Below are 15,969 nucleotides of genomic sequence, written 5' to 3' on the forward strand. Positions count from 1 at the left end.
AACGTTAATTGGTTCATTTAACGAGGTCCCACAGGATTCGATGCAAATCATGGTTCGCCTGCTGATTAAAGGGACTGCATTCGCCAGCCTCCTGCTAACAAGTGACAGCAACACTTAAAACTTTCCTGCACAACCAAATCCATTCAGCTCGCAGCCATGCCTCCAAGGAGACCAACCCCACAGTTTGGTGACACTGACATGGAAAGACTGCTGGATGCAGTGGAGGCGAGAAGTGAGGTCCTGTTCCCCGAGGGCCCAGAAGGGTCAGCCACAGGGCAGCCAGAGCCACCTGGGACTAAGTGTCAGCGGTCGAAAACTTGGGGAGCATGACGAGGAGGATTGGTACCCAGTGCTGCAAGACGGCCAATGACCTCCACTGGGCCTCATGGGTGGTTTAGCACTGGACCCCCTCCCCACCTTCCCAAGAATGCACCTGGTACAGCCCCCACCCAGCTCCGTTCTGTGACCCGGTCCATCCATGACGAGCAGTGCTACCCATGCCACCCCATCCCCCTCATACTAAACACCCCCGTAAGCCTCAGTCCCCATCCCACCCCATTACTCCATATTCCCCCATTCCTCCCCATCCTCCCCCATACGGCCCATCGCCCCCCTCCACCGAAAACCACCCCCGCGATGAAAGATGCGTGCAGCTCACGATGCCTCCTCTGTAGCCCCACAGGAGAAGCTGGCCCACAACAGGCGAGAGGGGGCCCAGACGGGCAGCGGGGTGCTGGACATATGAGTCTTCACCCCCTATGAAGAATGGGCCCTGGACGTTACTGGGGTGGCCGAGGCTAGATCGTGAACCAACATAACCAGCGCAGCGCAGAGATGAGGATTCACCAGCCCCCACCTAGATGACCTGTCACACGTGAGTTGTTATTGCCTTACAGACTGACCTATCCCTCCCACTGACCATGTCCATTCTCTCGCAGGATCCTCATCAAACGCTGCCCGGCCGCCCGGGGTGGTCTCTCCCCTCTTCCCCCCCCCCCCCCCCCCCCCCCCCGCATCCCATGAGAACACATCGGAGAGCTCCGAGGACACCACCTTGTCCCCATCCCAGCTGTCACCGCCACCCTTCCCCTGCGCAGAGACTCATACCTCGGTAGGTGAATATAGTAGACAGGCACTTTCCGATGAGCACCACACAGCTGGATCACAGGACCCAGTTGGGTCCCTGGCATATGCTGAGCCTCTGGACCATGCTATCTTGAAGCTGATGCTAGGATGCAGCCATGAAATTCAAATGGGGATGTCACCGACACGCCAGCCGGTCCACAGCTGCATGGAGGAATCCCAGAGGCTACTGACGCAGGAGATGCTGGCAATGCGCAGCACTGAGGCAAACACTGCTATGGTAGCGAACGCAGTGGAGACACTGGTGCACAATGTCAGCAGCATGATTGGAGGTGTCCAAGGCTCAGTCGGTGACGGACATGGTTGATCTCCTCAACAGCATGATCCAGTAGCTGAGGAATATGACCTAGTACCAGGCGGTCCTTGATGAGGCGCAGTGAAGCATGTCCCAGTCTCAAGTTGGCATAGCCAAGGTGCACCAGAGCATGTCCCGGTCACTGGAGGACGTCTCCCAGTCACGGAGGAGTATCGCCAAGGGTGTCAGCACCATGCTGCAGACATTAGGGAGCAGCCAGTGCTGACAGAGCCAGATGATGCAGGGCAGCCGGGGCGTATTACAACTGCCCTCTGTCACAAGGTGAACCCCAGAGCACTATGTGGCCCCTCCGTCCCAAGGTGAACCCCAGACCTCTATGCAGCACCGACCAAGATGGGGCGCTGGGTGCCAACACGGAGCCACCCTACAGAGTGGGGCCATCAGCCCCCCACCCCCCTGAAAATGGTGCAGCTCGAAGTGAGCATCTGAACAGGGTGGCATGACAGCGCATGTGCTGCAGTAAATCACACCCATCAACTCCCTTGGCTGAAAACACATCAACTTCCCAGGGACTCCCCCCTCGTCAAACATCTTTGCATTCGTCCAGACTTTTGCAATGGTCAATTTCAACTCTGGCTTCTAAAAGCTTTCTGGTCTTGCAAAACAAGATTATTTTAAAAACATGACTACTGCAGTCAAGCACACCGAGGCTTTTAACCCTTAAATGTCTATAATCCAATATATCTAATATCCTGCATTTGTCACATTACTCAGATCTTTCTGTTGTTTCTTTCTTTGTCTTATTACCTTTTTCCTTGCAAAATCACCCTTTTTGCCATTTGACCACTCTTACCTTCCACCCGATCATAGATCTTCCCTTTTGATTTTCGACTTCTGTCCCTTCCCCCATCTTTCCCTGACTTTGTTTACTTCAAACCTGTCATCTCACTAACATCTTCCAGTTCTATTGAAAGGTCATCGATCCGAAGCATCAACTGCTTCTTTTTTCAGAGGGATACTATCCACCGAGTATTTCCAGCATTTTGAGTTTTTATTTCAGACTTCCAGCAAACAGGGAACTTTTACAGTAACTTCATTGCAGTGTTAATGTAAGCCTATTTGTGACACTATTGAAGATTATATTATTATCTGCATATTGTGCTTATAACATACAGCATTGTGTTAAACAGAGCGCTTCCATGTTAAAGTCCATTTTCAATGTTAAATGTTAATTTATAAAAGCATCACTTAATCATAATACATGAAATAAAGATTGATTGGGAAGTGCATGTTATTTGCAAAGTTTTCTGTGCAGCCTAATCTGCATGTACTGAGCAATGAAAGATATTTACCAGGTATTCGGCGGCACCTATCGTCAAAAAATTGTTCCATTGATAATTCAAGTGGTCTCCTCTTTTCAGACAATTATCAATGAGTTTCCTGTTTAAAAGAAAAACAAATCAATCAATAAAATTCATAGTTTGAAGATACATGTTGGAATGCATCTTTTCTAATTCTCAAAGTTGCATTTTGTAAATTATCAATTTACCTATTTTACACAAATTTTGAAATTTCCTCTCATATACTATTATTTTGGCAATAGATTATGGGCCACTATGTTCCCGATTAATAATAATAATCATACACTTTTTAACCTACCAAAAACCATTCATAATCCTGAACAGCTCAGTTAGGTTACCCTTCAGCTGTGGTTAATAAAACAATCCCCAAACTCATTTGTCGAGGTTTGTAGAAGAGTGTATTGTAAAGCAATGGTAAATGGTGAGCAGAGCTATGGTGAGAGTTTCAATTTCAGAAATACAGAAGCTCAAAATCAGCTGCATGGATTTTAAAAATTCCATCACCTTCAATATTGTTAATATTTGATGCATAGTATATATCTTCAGCAATACGAAGGGTCTTTACAGTGTATTGATCAGTTGTTTAAATTGCTGGTCAGAGCAGCTCACCTGCAGTTTAAACAGCTTTGTCACATCTCTTTCTTCCTGGAGGAATAATTTTGATTGTCCAAATTGCGAATAGAAAAATTCATTTTCAACTGAGAGTTAGGCAGACATACAAAAGATAACGAGTTCAGATTATAACGTTAGAATCTGAACATTTGTGAACGGGTTACATTAAAACAAATTAATTTCAAATATTAAGGCACAAGAGCTGCTGTGATGTTTATGATTTTTTTGGTTCTGGTACCTGGTTTAATAAAGTTTTTTTAATTAAAAATGTTTGTTCAATTCTTCAATTTTGATGATAAGAATGCATACCTGAAACAATTATATATTGGTTATCTTCACAAATTATGTTTCTTCATTTTCAGTATTTCCTTCTTTGTGCTGAAGTGGTTCAAGAAGATTGTGCAACTCAGCCGTGGAATCAGCTGACAATGGGCAAAATAATAATGGGAATATTTGAGGAAGACACCAGGTCCGCAGAAGGTTTGGGAATGCCAGGCAAAGATGCTGGGCGGAATTCTCCCTTCTGGGGACTAAGTCCCCGCGCCCGCTGGAAAACAGGCGGGAATCACTCCGGACTTTTTCCTAGAAAGTCCGGGGTGATTCTCCGTTTTCAAGGGAGCTAGCAGGACCCCGGCGTACGTCTCGCAGCTCCGGCTGCCGGTGGGGCCCTGCAGTTATGCCCGCATAAGCGCGCACGGCCCCCGCGCAACATGGCGGTGCCCTACAGGGATCTGGCGCAGAGGAACATAGCAGCCACACACCCCCCCCCCCCCCCCAACCGATCGCGGGCCTGGCCACCGTGGAGGCCACCCCCCCGATCCCCCAACCAGGATGGTTCCAGCAGCCAGAACGCCGAGGCCCCGCCGGGTGTGACCACATGTGAACCACGCCGGCGGGACTTGGCGGAACTCAGCGGGTATTCGGCCTGCCGAGCGCTGAGAATCGCCCCCAACCTGCACCTCGTTGATCACGCACGTGCGACTGGCGGCGATTCTCCGGTCGGCGGTGAATCACGTGCCAGTATGGGAGCCTATTTTGGGTAATTCTCCGCCCCAGCACCGAGCACAATTTCGGCGGTGGGTCGGAGAATCCCGTCCGCTGTGTAGGTTGAGAACTGATGGTTCTAATGGGATCAATGGCAATTTGAGTCCCTTTTTTTAAGGATCTCATTTTCACAAAGGTGCACGGCAGAATGCTTCCAGCATTCCCAAACCCAAAAATGATCCTTTCAGGATGTAATTAACTTGGACGATTTCCCTTTGAAGTCAAAATATGAAATGACAGTTTTCCATCCTTGCATTAGTTTTTTTTAGTCCAGCAAAGGCCCCTCCACACTTATTAGTCCTCAAAGACATGGGAAGGTAGTGGGCATGTTACTCGATTAACAATCCAGAGATGAGAGATCAAATATTGGCACAATGCATTGCGAAACCGAATTTAATAAACTTACATTTTTTTTGGTGCTAGATCACAATGTCAAAGTTAATAAAATCGTCACCGGAAAAGAAAATTGTTGGTTTAAATATTTTACCATATAATCCAGGCTTATACTCCAGCACAGCACTTCGGGAACACTGCAGAGTATTGAAGTGTCAGCTTTCCAGTGAGACATTAAACTGAGGCCCCATTTCAAATAAGAGCAGGGGCATTCTCCCAGGTTCCCTGGCCAATACTTTATTATTAATAATAATAATAGTAACAACTTATTGTCACAAGTAGGCTTCAATTAAGTTACTGTGAAAAGCCCCGAGTCGCTACATTCCGGCACCTGTTCGGGGAGGCTGGTTTGGGAATTGAACCCGTGTTGCTGGCATTGTTCTGCATTACAAGCCAGCTGTTTAGCCCATTGTGCTAACCAGCACAAACAACGTTTTTCAATGCATCATGCACAAGTGTCCACCACTGCCCCGCTCTCCCGATGATGGCGCCCCACTCTCCCAACCCCTTCACCCCCCCCGATACACTTCCCTTCCACCCCCTCATACCCCCTAACTTTCTTTAAAAAAAAATTTTATTCTCCTCCATTTTCACATTTTCTCCCACATTTACATCCATCAACGATAAACAATAATCAGCAAGATATGTCAGTCCCCATAATAACAACAACGATCCCATCTACCCACCAACCCCCAAACCACAACCCGCATATTTACATAAACAAATGACAAAAATAAATCAGGGATTACCCGTAGTCACCCTTAATCTTACACAGCTCCCACCCCCCCACCCCAGGTCTCCAGCTCCTCCCGTCCACTGCCTCTTGTAAAGCTCCTCCCCCTACGCTAGGTTCCTTCCCCCTCAACGTTCCACCCCGGCTAGACCACTCGGACCCTGTTCTGCCAGGCTCCGATGGCCGCAGCCCCTCCCCCACCTCACTCCCGTTCACTGGCCAGCACACACCGGCCAGCGTGGAGGCCACCTTCCCACTTGCCCGGCCCCAGGAAAGCCCAAAGATCCCCTTTTAGCACACAAACCCCACCTATCCACCTACACCCCAAAGAACTCTCATTTCGAGTGAAAGTCCCGTCCCTTCCCTCGTCCAAATGTATACCACCTTGGCTCCTTTAATCTCTACACCCGCGCGCAGTGATACAAAAAAGAAGAAAATAGTCATGAGGTTACATCGGCACATGGCCATTCCTCAGTTTGTCAGTTCTGCCACAGTCCTTCTGCTTTCGCAAACTCTTCCACTGCTTCCGCCGTTCCAAAATAAAAGTCCCTGAGCTTGTAAGTCACCCTCAGCTTCGCTGGATATACAATGCCACACCGCACCTTGCTAATGTACAGTGCCCTCTTCACCCAGTTGAAGGCAGCCCGCCTCCTTGCCAGCTCCACCGTAAAGTCCTGGTATACACGTATACCAGCTCCAGCCCACTGCACCACCTGCTTCTGCTTGGCCCAGCTCAGGACCTTCTCCTTCACCCTGTACCTACGGAAGCACAGAGTCACTGCCCTTGGCGGCTCACTCGCCTTTGGTACAGGCCTCCACGACCGATGAGCTCGATCCAGTTCATATCGGGAGGGGTCCTCCCCCTCCCCCAGTAGTTTTGCCTCGCATCGCGGCAAAATACTCAGTCGGCTTTGGTACTTCAACTCCTTCGGGCAGCCCCACAATCCTCAAGTTCTGTCGCCTGGATCTATTTTCCAGGTCTTCCATTTTTCCTCGCAGATCCTTGTTAGTATCCATCACCTTCCGCATCTCTTTCCCCATCGAGGCAAGTTGATCACCGTGCTGCAATAACGTCTTCTCCACTTCCTTCAGTGCCTCCCCTTGCTCTCGCACCTCCGCCACTGCGCTCGTCACTTCCGTCCTCACCGGGGAAACCGCCTCCTCCACCAGCACACTCAAAGCCTCCCTCATCTCCTTCCTCACCGTCTCCATGCATTTTGCAATCTGCGCCAACTGCTTTTCAAATTCCGCAGCCATCACCTTGGTTATTTCTTCAGCCATAAGCAGTGCGGCCTTCCCTGGTGCTCCAGCCTCCATTTTTCCTGGTGACCCCGTGATGACCTTTCCACTCCCCGACGGACCTCCAGCTGGTTTTTTTTCGGCCGTTTTTCTGCTCACCCTCGACATTTTTCTTTGGGGTTTTTTTCCCTCCTGTGTCTTCTCAGTGCCTCCTCCGTGCCTTCTCCCTTCTTCTGCCGCCTCCGCGGTCCCTGGGACCGGGCTTAAAGCCCCAAAATTGCCGTTCCCGAGAGGGGGCTCTCCATTGTGCGGCCGCCTCCCACCCGCCGTCACCGGAAGTCCCCCCATACACCCTAACTAAACCACTCTCTCTTTCCCCACCCCCCCCGCTCCAGTGCTCTCGCAGTGATCCTCGAGTTGCTTAGCGTTCCTTGGTCTACTGCTGCGGCTAGGTGTTTCCCCAGGATGCACATCTGAGGTGGTGGCAGCCTGCTGCTTAACACGTCCAGGCGCCTTTGATGCCCCTGGCGGGCATACTATGGGGACTCTGGGGCCAGAGGGCCCCGGCGTACTTGCCAGCACCACATGCATAGCCGTGTCACCCTGTTGCGGGTGCTGAATGCGAGACCCGGCGTCGTCAGTGGGGTAGAACTTAGGGGAGCTGGTGGCCACCGTCGCCAATCCATAGGGTGGGGCCAGGTTGGCACCCAGCACCCCATCTTGGTCAGTGCCCATAGGGCCCTGGGGTTCACCTCAGGATGGAGGGACAGCTGGACTGGGCCCCAGCTGCCCTGCATCATCTGCCCCTGCCAGCCCTGACGGCTCCCCAATGTCTTCACCATGGTGTCGACGCCCTCGGCGATGCTCTTCAGTGACTGGGACATACTCTGCAGAGCCTCAGCAATGCCCACCAGCAACTGGGACAAGCTCTGCAGCACCTCCGCAATTTCCATCTGAGACTGGGACATGTCCTGCGGTGCTTCATCAAGGTCCACTGGTGCTGGTTCACGTCCCCCAGTGAGACGGACATTTTGCCAAGGCTCTCAGCCATGGCTGTCGCTGACTGAGCCACGCCATGTACACCTCCACTAATGCTGATGTCATGTGCACCAGGCTCTCCACTGCAGTTGCCACCCCAGAAATGTTGGCCTCGGTGCCACGCATTGCCGGCCCCATCTCCAGCGTCCATAGCCTCTGGGACTCCTCCAATCAGTTTTGGATCTGCTGGAGTGTTGCTGACATCCCTCTCTGAATATCATGGCCGCACCCCAATGTCTGCATCAGCTCCGGGTTAACCTGGCCCAGAGGCTCAGCATCTGACTGGGACCCAGCAGGCAAGGTATGGAGGGGTCGCGTGGACAGCCCAGGGCACGGAGCTGGGCAGTGCCAAACACATTCCCATAATAATAATAATCTTTATTGTCACAAGGCGGCTTAGATTAACACTGCAATGAAGTTATTGCGGAAAGCCCCTAGTTGGCACATTCCGGTGCCTGTTCAGGTACACGGAGGGAGAATTCAAATGTCCAAATTACTTAACAGCACTTCTTTCGGGGCTTGAGGGAGGAAGCCAGAGCGCCCGGTGGAAACGCAAGCAGACACGGGGAGAACGTGAAGACTCCGCCCAGACAGTGCCCAAAGGTGGGAATCGAAGCTGGGACCCTGGCGCTGTGAAGCAACAGTGCTAACCACTGTGCTTACATGCCGCTGGAGGGGGGGGGGTTCTGGGGTCAACTCACCCGTGTGGCCACTCGTGTAGGTCATTGACCTTCTTGCGGCTCTTGGTGCTGGTCCTCCTGGTGACCCTGCCTGAACTGATGGCCACTGCCACCAAGGCTGCACTGGCTGTCCTATGGCTTACCCTCCAGGACCCTCGGGGGAACAGCACATTCCTCTTGGCCTCGAGGAGCCTCCGCAGGTCTACATCCCCGAATCGTGGGGCTGGTCGTCTCGGCGCCATGGCTGCGAGCTTCGTGGAGTTGGCTGTGCAGGAGCAGTTTATGGGCTGCCCTACCTTGTTAGCGGGGGGCTGGCAAGTGCGATCCTGGCGAATCTGCTGCCGAGCCATGATTTGCAGCGTGAAGCTTCCTTAAGTGCACCAATTAATGTTGGATTGTGGTGACGGTTTTGCCAGGCCAAGTGTCAGGAAGCTCACAGCAGTTCCCGCTCGCTACCGCAGTTAGAAATATTTTCACTAAATCGCACCCTATGTTTTTGAAATTAGAGAATTAGAATTCAAAAACTGTTAATTACTACATATGAAAGACAAAACCAGTTTAGTTTTGGTGATAACAAATTTAATTCGAAAATCTTTATCAACACTGTCTGCACCACAAACATTCTTATGTTTAGTCTGTCCAAAGAAACACTGCCGTTTTTGCTTCACCATTTCTGTCATTTGTAAGCAGTAAACCACAAATAGTCCAATAAGCCTCTTGTTTTAAATACTCAACTTGTACAGGACCAGGTCAATAACCACTAGTGCCAAGAAAATGCACAGCTTGAAAAAAAAGCTTTTACAAGCTCCACTTATATTTTACAGATTGAAGGACTTTGTGAAACAAATGCATTTTATTGCTTGAATTTACTCATTTTCATGATGCACATTGCATGGAAAAGAAATAGATTAAGTTTCTTTAATCATTCATTACTTAATGACAAGCAACAGCTTTGAGCGTTCTTTGCTTCAATGGCAGAATGAAAATCAATGAGAAGTTTATGCGAATGGTTCTAGCTGGAATTCCTGCTGCTTTCAATATCTTACGATACAGGGTGAAGCTTCATTTTCTATTCATTTAAAAGGGAATGGCTACAATCTTATTCTCCATTTGTTAAAGCTTTTTAAAACGAGAGAACCAAAACATGGAATATTTTAGCCAAATTTCATATCATGCAACAAAAGAGAATGAAATCCGACGGATTGTGGAAAAAAAAGACAAGCACATTGTAACATTGATCCCTGGTTAGTATCCAATATCCCAGCAACATTACTCCTGCAGTTAACATAAACAAGGAGGAGCAGAAGTAATGACTAAATACAAAAACAAAATAACAAAACTAGAACTAGCGTAAGTATCACTGAAATTTCTAAACGCGAGCCTCACCTGCACTATTCTAAAGGTGAGATCTGATTTGAAATTGATAATTCACCTGCATTCAAGTTTAAAATAAGAGATTTTCAATGAATAAATCTGTACCGTGAAGGAATTTTATAGTTTCATTACTTTTATTAATGATGTCTCTAATAATTAGAAACTACATAGGGCTATTCAAGTAAATAATTGTCAAAGATATAATGAAACAACGGGTCCTGATGGAGTCCCCGGTCGCGCACTCAGATCCTGCATGGACTAACTGGAGGGTGTGTTTGCAGACATCTTTAACCTTTGCCTACTCTGTTCCGAGGTTCCCACCTGCTTTAAGATGACCACTATCATACCGCACCAGGCTGCATGCCTCAATGACTACTGACCGGTGGCCCTGACACAGGGGCTGTTTAGCATAGGGCTACAGGGGCTGTTTAGCACAGGGCTAAGTTGCTGGCTTTGAAAGCAGACCAAGGCAGGCCAGCAGCACGGTTCAATTCCCGTACCAGCCTCTCCGAACAGGCGCCGGAATCTGGCGACTAGGGGCTTTTCACAGTGACTTCATTTGAAACATACTTGTGACAATAAGCATTTCATTTTCATTTCATTTCATCTATTATTATGAAATGCTTCGAGAGGTTAGACATGAGACACATCAACTCCAACCTTTCTGATTGCCTTTATCCACTACAATTTGCCTACCACCACAACCAGTCCATAGCAGATGCCATCTCCCTGGACCTATACTCAGCTCTGGAGCATCTCGACAGCAAGAACACATACATCAGACTCCTGTTCATTGACTACAGCTCTGCCTTCAACACCATAACCCCAGTCACGTTCATATCCAAACTCCAAAATGTGGATCCTCGACCTCCTGACCCATAGACCACAATAAGCAAGGATAAACAACAAACAGCTCCTTCATGTTAGTCCTCAATACCGGGGCCCCGCAAGGTTGTGTACTTAGCCCCCTACTGTACACTCTATACACACACGACATGTGGCGGAATTCAGCTCCAACTCCATCTAAGTTTGCTGATGATACAACCATAGGGAGTCTGAACTCAAACAACGATGAGTCAGAATACAGGAAGGAGATGACGAACCTAGTGGAGTGGTGCAATGACAACATTTTCTCCCTCAATGTTTGCAAAACTAAGGAGCTGGACATCAACTTCAGGAAGCGAAGTATCGTACATGCTCCTGTCTGAATCAATGGTGCCGAGGTGGAGATAATAATAATATAATAATAACCTTTTATTGTCACAAGTATGAAGTTGCTGTGATAAGCCCCTAGTCGCCACATTCTGGCCCCTGTTCGGGTAAGCTGGTACGGGAATTGAACCGGACTGCTGGCCTTGTTCTGCATCACAAACCAGGTGTCTAGCCCACTGAGCTAAACCAGTCAAGGATGGTTGGCAGCTTCAAATTCTGAAGTGTAAACATCAAAAACAACCGGTCCTGGTTCCCCCACGTCAATACTATGACCAAACGCCTTTACTTCCTCAGAAAATTAAGGAAATTCGGCATGTCCATAATTTTCATAGATGCATCATAGGAAGCATCCTATCTGGCTGCATCACAGTTTGGTATGGTAACTACTTGGCCCCAAACCGTAAGAAACTACAGAGAGTCATGAACACAGCAGTCCATCACGTGAGCCCGCCTCCCATTCATTGACTCTGCCTACACCTCCCGCTGCCTTAGGAAAGCGGGTAGCATAATCTAAGACCTCTCCCACCTGGGTTATTCATTCTTCCAACTTCTTCCATCGGGCAGAAGATAGAAAAGTTTGAGAACACTTACTAACAGGTTCAAAAACTTCTTCCCAGCTGTTACCAGACTCCTGAGTGGCCCATTATGGACTGAACTGATCTTTCTACGCATCTTCTTTACAGTTGTAGCACTGTATTCTGTATGCTGCACCCGATGTCTAGGTTTATGTATTTGTGCTGTGTATTTATAGTATGTTCTATGTATTCATGTATGGAGCGATCCGACTGTACTGTACTCAGAACAATACTTTTCACTGCACCTCGGTACACGTGACAATAAATTTAAATCTATTGCGTTGTTGTCCTGTCACACAGCATAGCAAGGATAACGATAATTCTAAGCAAGTAAATGCTGTCAGCTCTAGTCCAACCAAAATCCTCTAAAAGTCTTTTCTGATTAATAAAACTATCTTATTTTGATGTACTGTTGGTATATCATTACACTGCCATTGCATTTTGCAAGTTTTTAGTCTTCTTCAGCGCTCTTACAGGTCTTTCAAGAAGGCAACAAGTGAGCTAATAAATGACCCATTTTACTATTTCATAGAGCTTGCTTATTTCATGGGCTCTTAGAATCATGGAATCACTACAGTGCAGAAGGAAGTCATTCGGCCAATCAAGTCTGCACCACGCCTCTGAAAGAGCCCCCATGCCCCCACCCATCCCCATAACCCCACAGTTATATTTGTTAGCCAAGTTGCATTTTATTATTAAAATTAAAGAAAAAGATATAAAAGTTTAGTTTTGAATTATGGTGCTTCACACAAGAAATAAGTTGATGCATGATGAATGAACGGCAATTATTGCAATTATACTTGAATACTGAAATATACAGACGTAGAACAGTGGTTAGCACTGTTGCATCACAGCGCCAGGATCCCAGATTCGATTCCCGGCTTGGGTCACTCTCTGTGCGGAGTCTGCACGTTCTCCCTGTGGCTGCGTGGGTTTCCTCAGGGTGCTCCAGTTTCCTTCCACAAGTCTGAAAGACGTGCGGTTAGGTGAGAATTGGACATTTTGAATTCTCCCTCTGTGTACCCGAACAGGCGCCGGAATGTGGTGACTAGGGGCTTTTCACAGTAATTTCATTGCAGTGTTAATGTAAGCCTACTTGTGACAATAAAGATTATTAATAACTTTTTGGACATTAGGGGAAATTTAGCATGGACAATCCAGCTAACCTGCACATCTTTGGACTGTGAGAGGAAACGAGAGCACCCGAAGGAAACCCACGTGGACAGGTGGAGAACGTGCAGACTCCGTACAGTGACCCAAGACTGGAATTGAACCCGGGTCCTTGGCGGTGTGAGGCAGCAGTGCTAACCACTGAGGGCTTCATTAGCAAGCTGCCTATTCCATATCCAGATAATTTTTAGTTTCTGATAAAGGTGGGATTAGCATTCGACAATACAAAATGATAAGAAAAATCAAAATCGACAGTCCTAGAAATTCCCTTCCTTTCGGAGTACATTGTAACTTCTCCAATCTGGAACTTGAGTTTTGGAATTCTCTAGATTGTAGAATGACTAACCACAAGTGCGAGAACAGGAAAATATCATAAATGTATTATTTATCCAGAGGAAATTAGCACCTCTGGGCAATTGTTGTGCAAACCCTTTCCTGGAAATCTCATTACATTTCACTCCCAAAAGTACTGGTCTAAAATTATGTTGATGATGAAGCGGGTACAGATGATTCCATATACTGCTTTATTTCCCCAATAGTTGGAAAGAGTGAAGAAAAAAGTGACTGATCATCAACAGAAAGAGCAGACATTGTGAGTCCTGTGTTCTCCTAGTATGCTCGTTGATGAGATTGAGCTTGGTGGTACTAATGATGTGTGCACAGCTTTTATGAACTTCATCAAACATTTGCTGCATTGTCATTTGCTTCATGTATTTTGACTGCTCCTTATTAATTTCTCTTGGATTTTGAGCACAAGCAGTATATCTTGCTGGTTTATAAAACTTTGTCGCTTTAGAAAACAAATGATGTGGAAGACCAAATTTATCCCTTTTTCCATGACAATCCTTTTGTCAGGAATATTGGGTCATAACTTCCGGGCTTCCCAGCATCGGATTTGGGAGTACCCCAAAGGTGTGCTGAGGAAGTTCTCTCCGAGGTTTCAAGGTAAAGGTTTGCACAACAATTGCCTAGATGTGTTATCTTCCTCTGGTCAATTGCCCTGCACTGGGAACCATCCCAAAATGCTATTTAAATTGCTAAATTTGGACGTTTCTGCTAGGTTACTCAGAAAAAGTTTAAAAAATTAAAACCTCTTCGAACTTCTGGGTAACTATGCTAAAGACCCAGACCAACGTCCACAGGACTATCCCCCCTCCCCCCCCATCTCTCTCCCACACAGATCCCCAACACTCCAAACTCCCCCAACCTGATTCCGATCACCCCCATGGGCCCAAACTGAGCTGACCCCTCAACCTCTGAGACACTTTTCCCACATCTCCCCCGATTACTCCCTGCCACGATAATCTCCAACACCCTGACCCCTTCCAAATTTCAGCGCAAAGCAGATCACAGGAAGCGGATTCATCTATAGCAGTCAATTCTTCAGCACTTGCTACTATTGAGAACTACTACTATTGTTCCAATGGGCGGCATGGGCCAGCTAGGCTGATGGGCCTGATTCCATGCTGTAAACATCTATGACTCTATGAGAAAGGAAAATCTGGGCTAATGCCTGGCTTATTTGTTCTTCATTACAAATCGCCTTCTTAAATCCCTCTCCCTGCCAAACATCTAACGTTTCTCTGCTGTCTTGAATTTTTCTTTGGCAAGTCTGCTATCTTCCCTCATGCCCCCCTCATTTCACCCTCGCGATGCACCATCTGCTCTCACCAAACTGCTGACCCCACCCAACTTCCTTTCTTCGCCCATATTAGCTGATTTAGTTAAAAGCTTCTCAGCTACTGTCCCCCTCCTCTTTAATACTGCCACCATACCACGCTTAAAAACCCAATCTTGACCAACCCACTGCCATCGCTACCATCCCATATCCAGTGTTGTTAAAGACATCACTTTTCAAATCCACATTACCTTTCCCCACAACTCTTTCCACCTCTGTCACAGTACAGAAACAACCTTCAAAGTCACATATATTCTGCACAACTTGGCCCAGGTTAAATTATCCCCAACTCATCCTTCTCAATCAGTCTTCAGATTTTGACCATATCATCCTCTTCCAACAGCCAGCCTCCTTTGTTACCAGGTTCCTTTGACCTATCCAGAGAATAACCAGCAATGGCTTCTCTTCCTACTCTCATTTCCTCTGGAGTCTCCCAACGGTCAATCCATGGCCCCCACCTGCTTATTGGTATTTATCTGCTGCTCCTTAGCAACACCATCCAAAAATATGTCAAATTTTACATAAACGTGGACAACACCCAGCTCAACTTACCATCCCCTCTCTTGATCCCTCCTTGATCAGAATTATCAACATTGCTCGTCTGACATCTTGTGCTGAATGTCCTCCAACTAAATATTGTGAAGACTATTCCCTAACCAGTGACTCTTATTTATTTCCCGAGGAACACAGGAAATAGAAGGAGTAAGCCATTTGGCTCATTGAGCCTGCTCCGTCATTCAGCTAGATCCTGGCTGATTTTCGACCTCAATGCCATTTTCCCACACAATCCCCACATCACTTGATATCTTTAATATTCAGAAATCTATTAAACATCTGAGCCAGTACAGCCCTCTTGGGTAGAGAATTCAATAGATTTACCACCATCTTAATGGAGAAATTTCTCTTCATATCAGATCAAAATGGCTCACCTCTAATTCTGGTTCTACAGCCCTCAGCCAGTGGAAACATTGTCATGCACCTGTCAAGCCCTGAAGAATTTTGTCTGCTTCAATAAGATAATCACTTTCTTCTAAACTCTGGAGAAAATAGGCCCAGCCCCCTCAGTCTCTCATAGGGCCACCCTGCCGTTCCAGGAATCTGACTCGTGAACCTCCCTCTATTGCAAGCCTTTCTTTCCTTAGGCAAGGGGACTAAAACTGTATTCAACACTTCATTTTAAAAAAATAATTTAGAGTGCCCAATTATTTTTTCTCCAATAAGGGGCAATTTAGCGTGGACAATCCACACCTTTGGGTTGTGGGGTTGAAAGTATTCAACACTTCAAGCGCGGTCTCACCAAGGTGCTACACAATTGCAGCAAGACTTTCTTACTCCTGTATTCAAATCCACTTGCAATAAGGCCAATGAAGCATTTGCCTTCCTAATTGCTTTCTGCACCTGCAGGCTAGCTTTCAATGACTCATGAACAAGGACACCTAGGTCCCCTTGGACATCAAAACC

At 47.3% G+C, this 15,969-nt stretch overlaps 1 protein-coding gene across 2 annotated transcripts in view; it reads right to left on the reverse strand.

Annotated features, from left to right (window-relative positions):
• The window catches only part of LOC140421025 (ecto-NOX disulfide-thiol exchanger 2-like), a 347,774-nt gene that overhangs the window by 220,789 nt on the left and 111,016 nt on the right, over positions 1-15,969 (reverse strand). For both annotated transcript variants that reach the window (XM_072505320.1, XM_072505318.1), the window contains exon 3: positions 2,752-2,839. In XM_072505320.1, coding sequence (XP_072361421.1) covers positions 2,752-2,791 — 40 coding nt within the window. In that variant the 5' untranslated portion in view covers positions 2,792-2,839. The remainder of the gene's footprint in view (positions 1-2,751; positions 2,840-15,969) is intronic.

The sequence above is a fragment of the Scyliorhinus torazame genome, chromosome 5, assembly GCF_047496885.1.
Source record: "Scyliorhinus torazame isolate Kashiwa2021f chromosome 5, sScyTor2.1, whole genome shotgun sequence".
Lineage (NCBI taxonomy): Eukaryota > Metazoa > Chordata > Chondrichthyes > Carcharhiniformes > Scyliorhinidae > Scyliorhinus > Scyliorhinus torazame.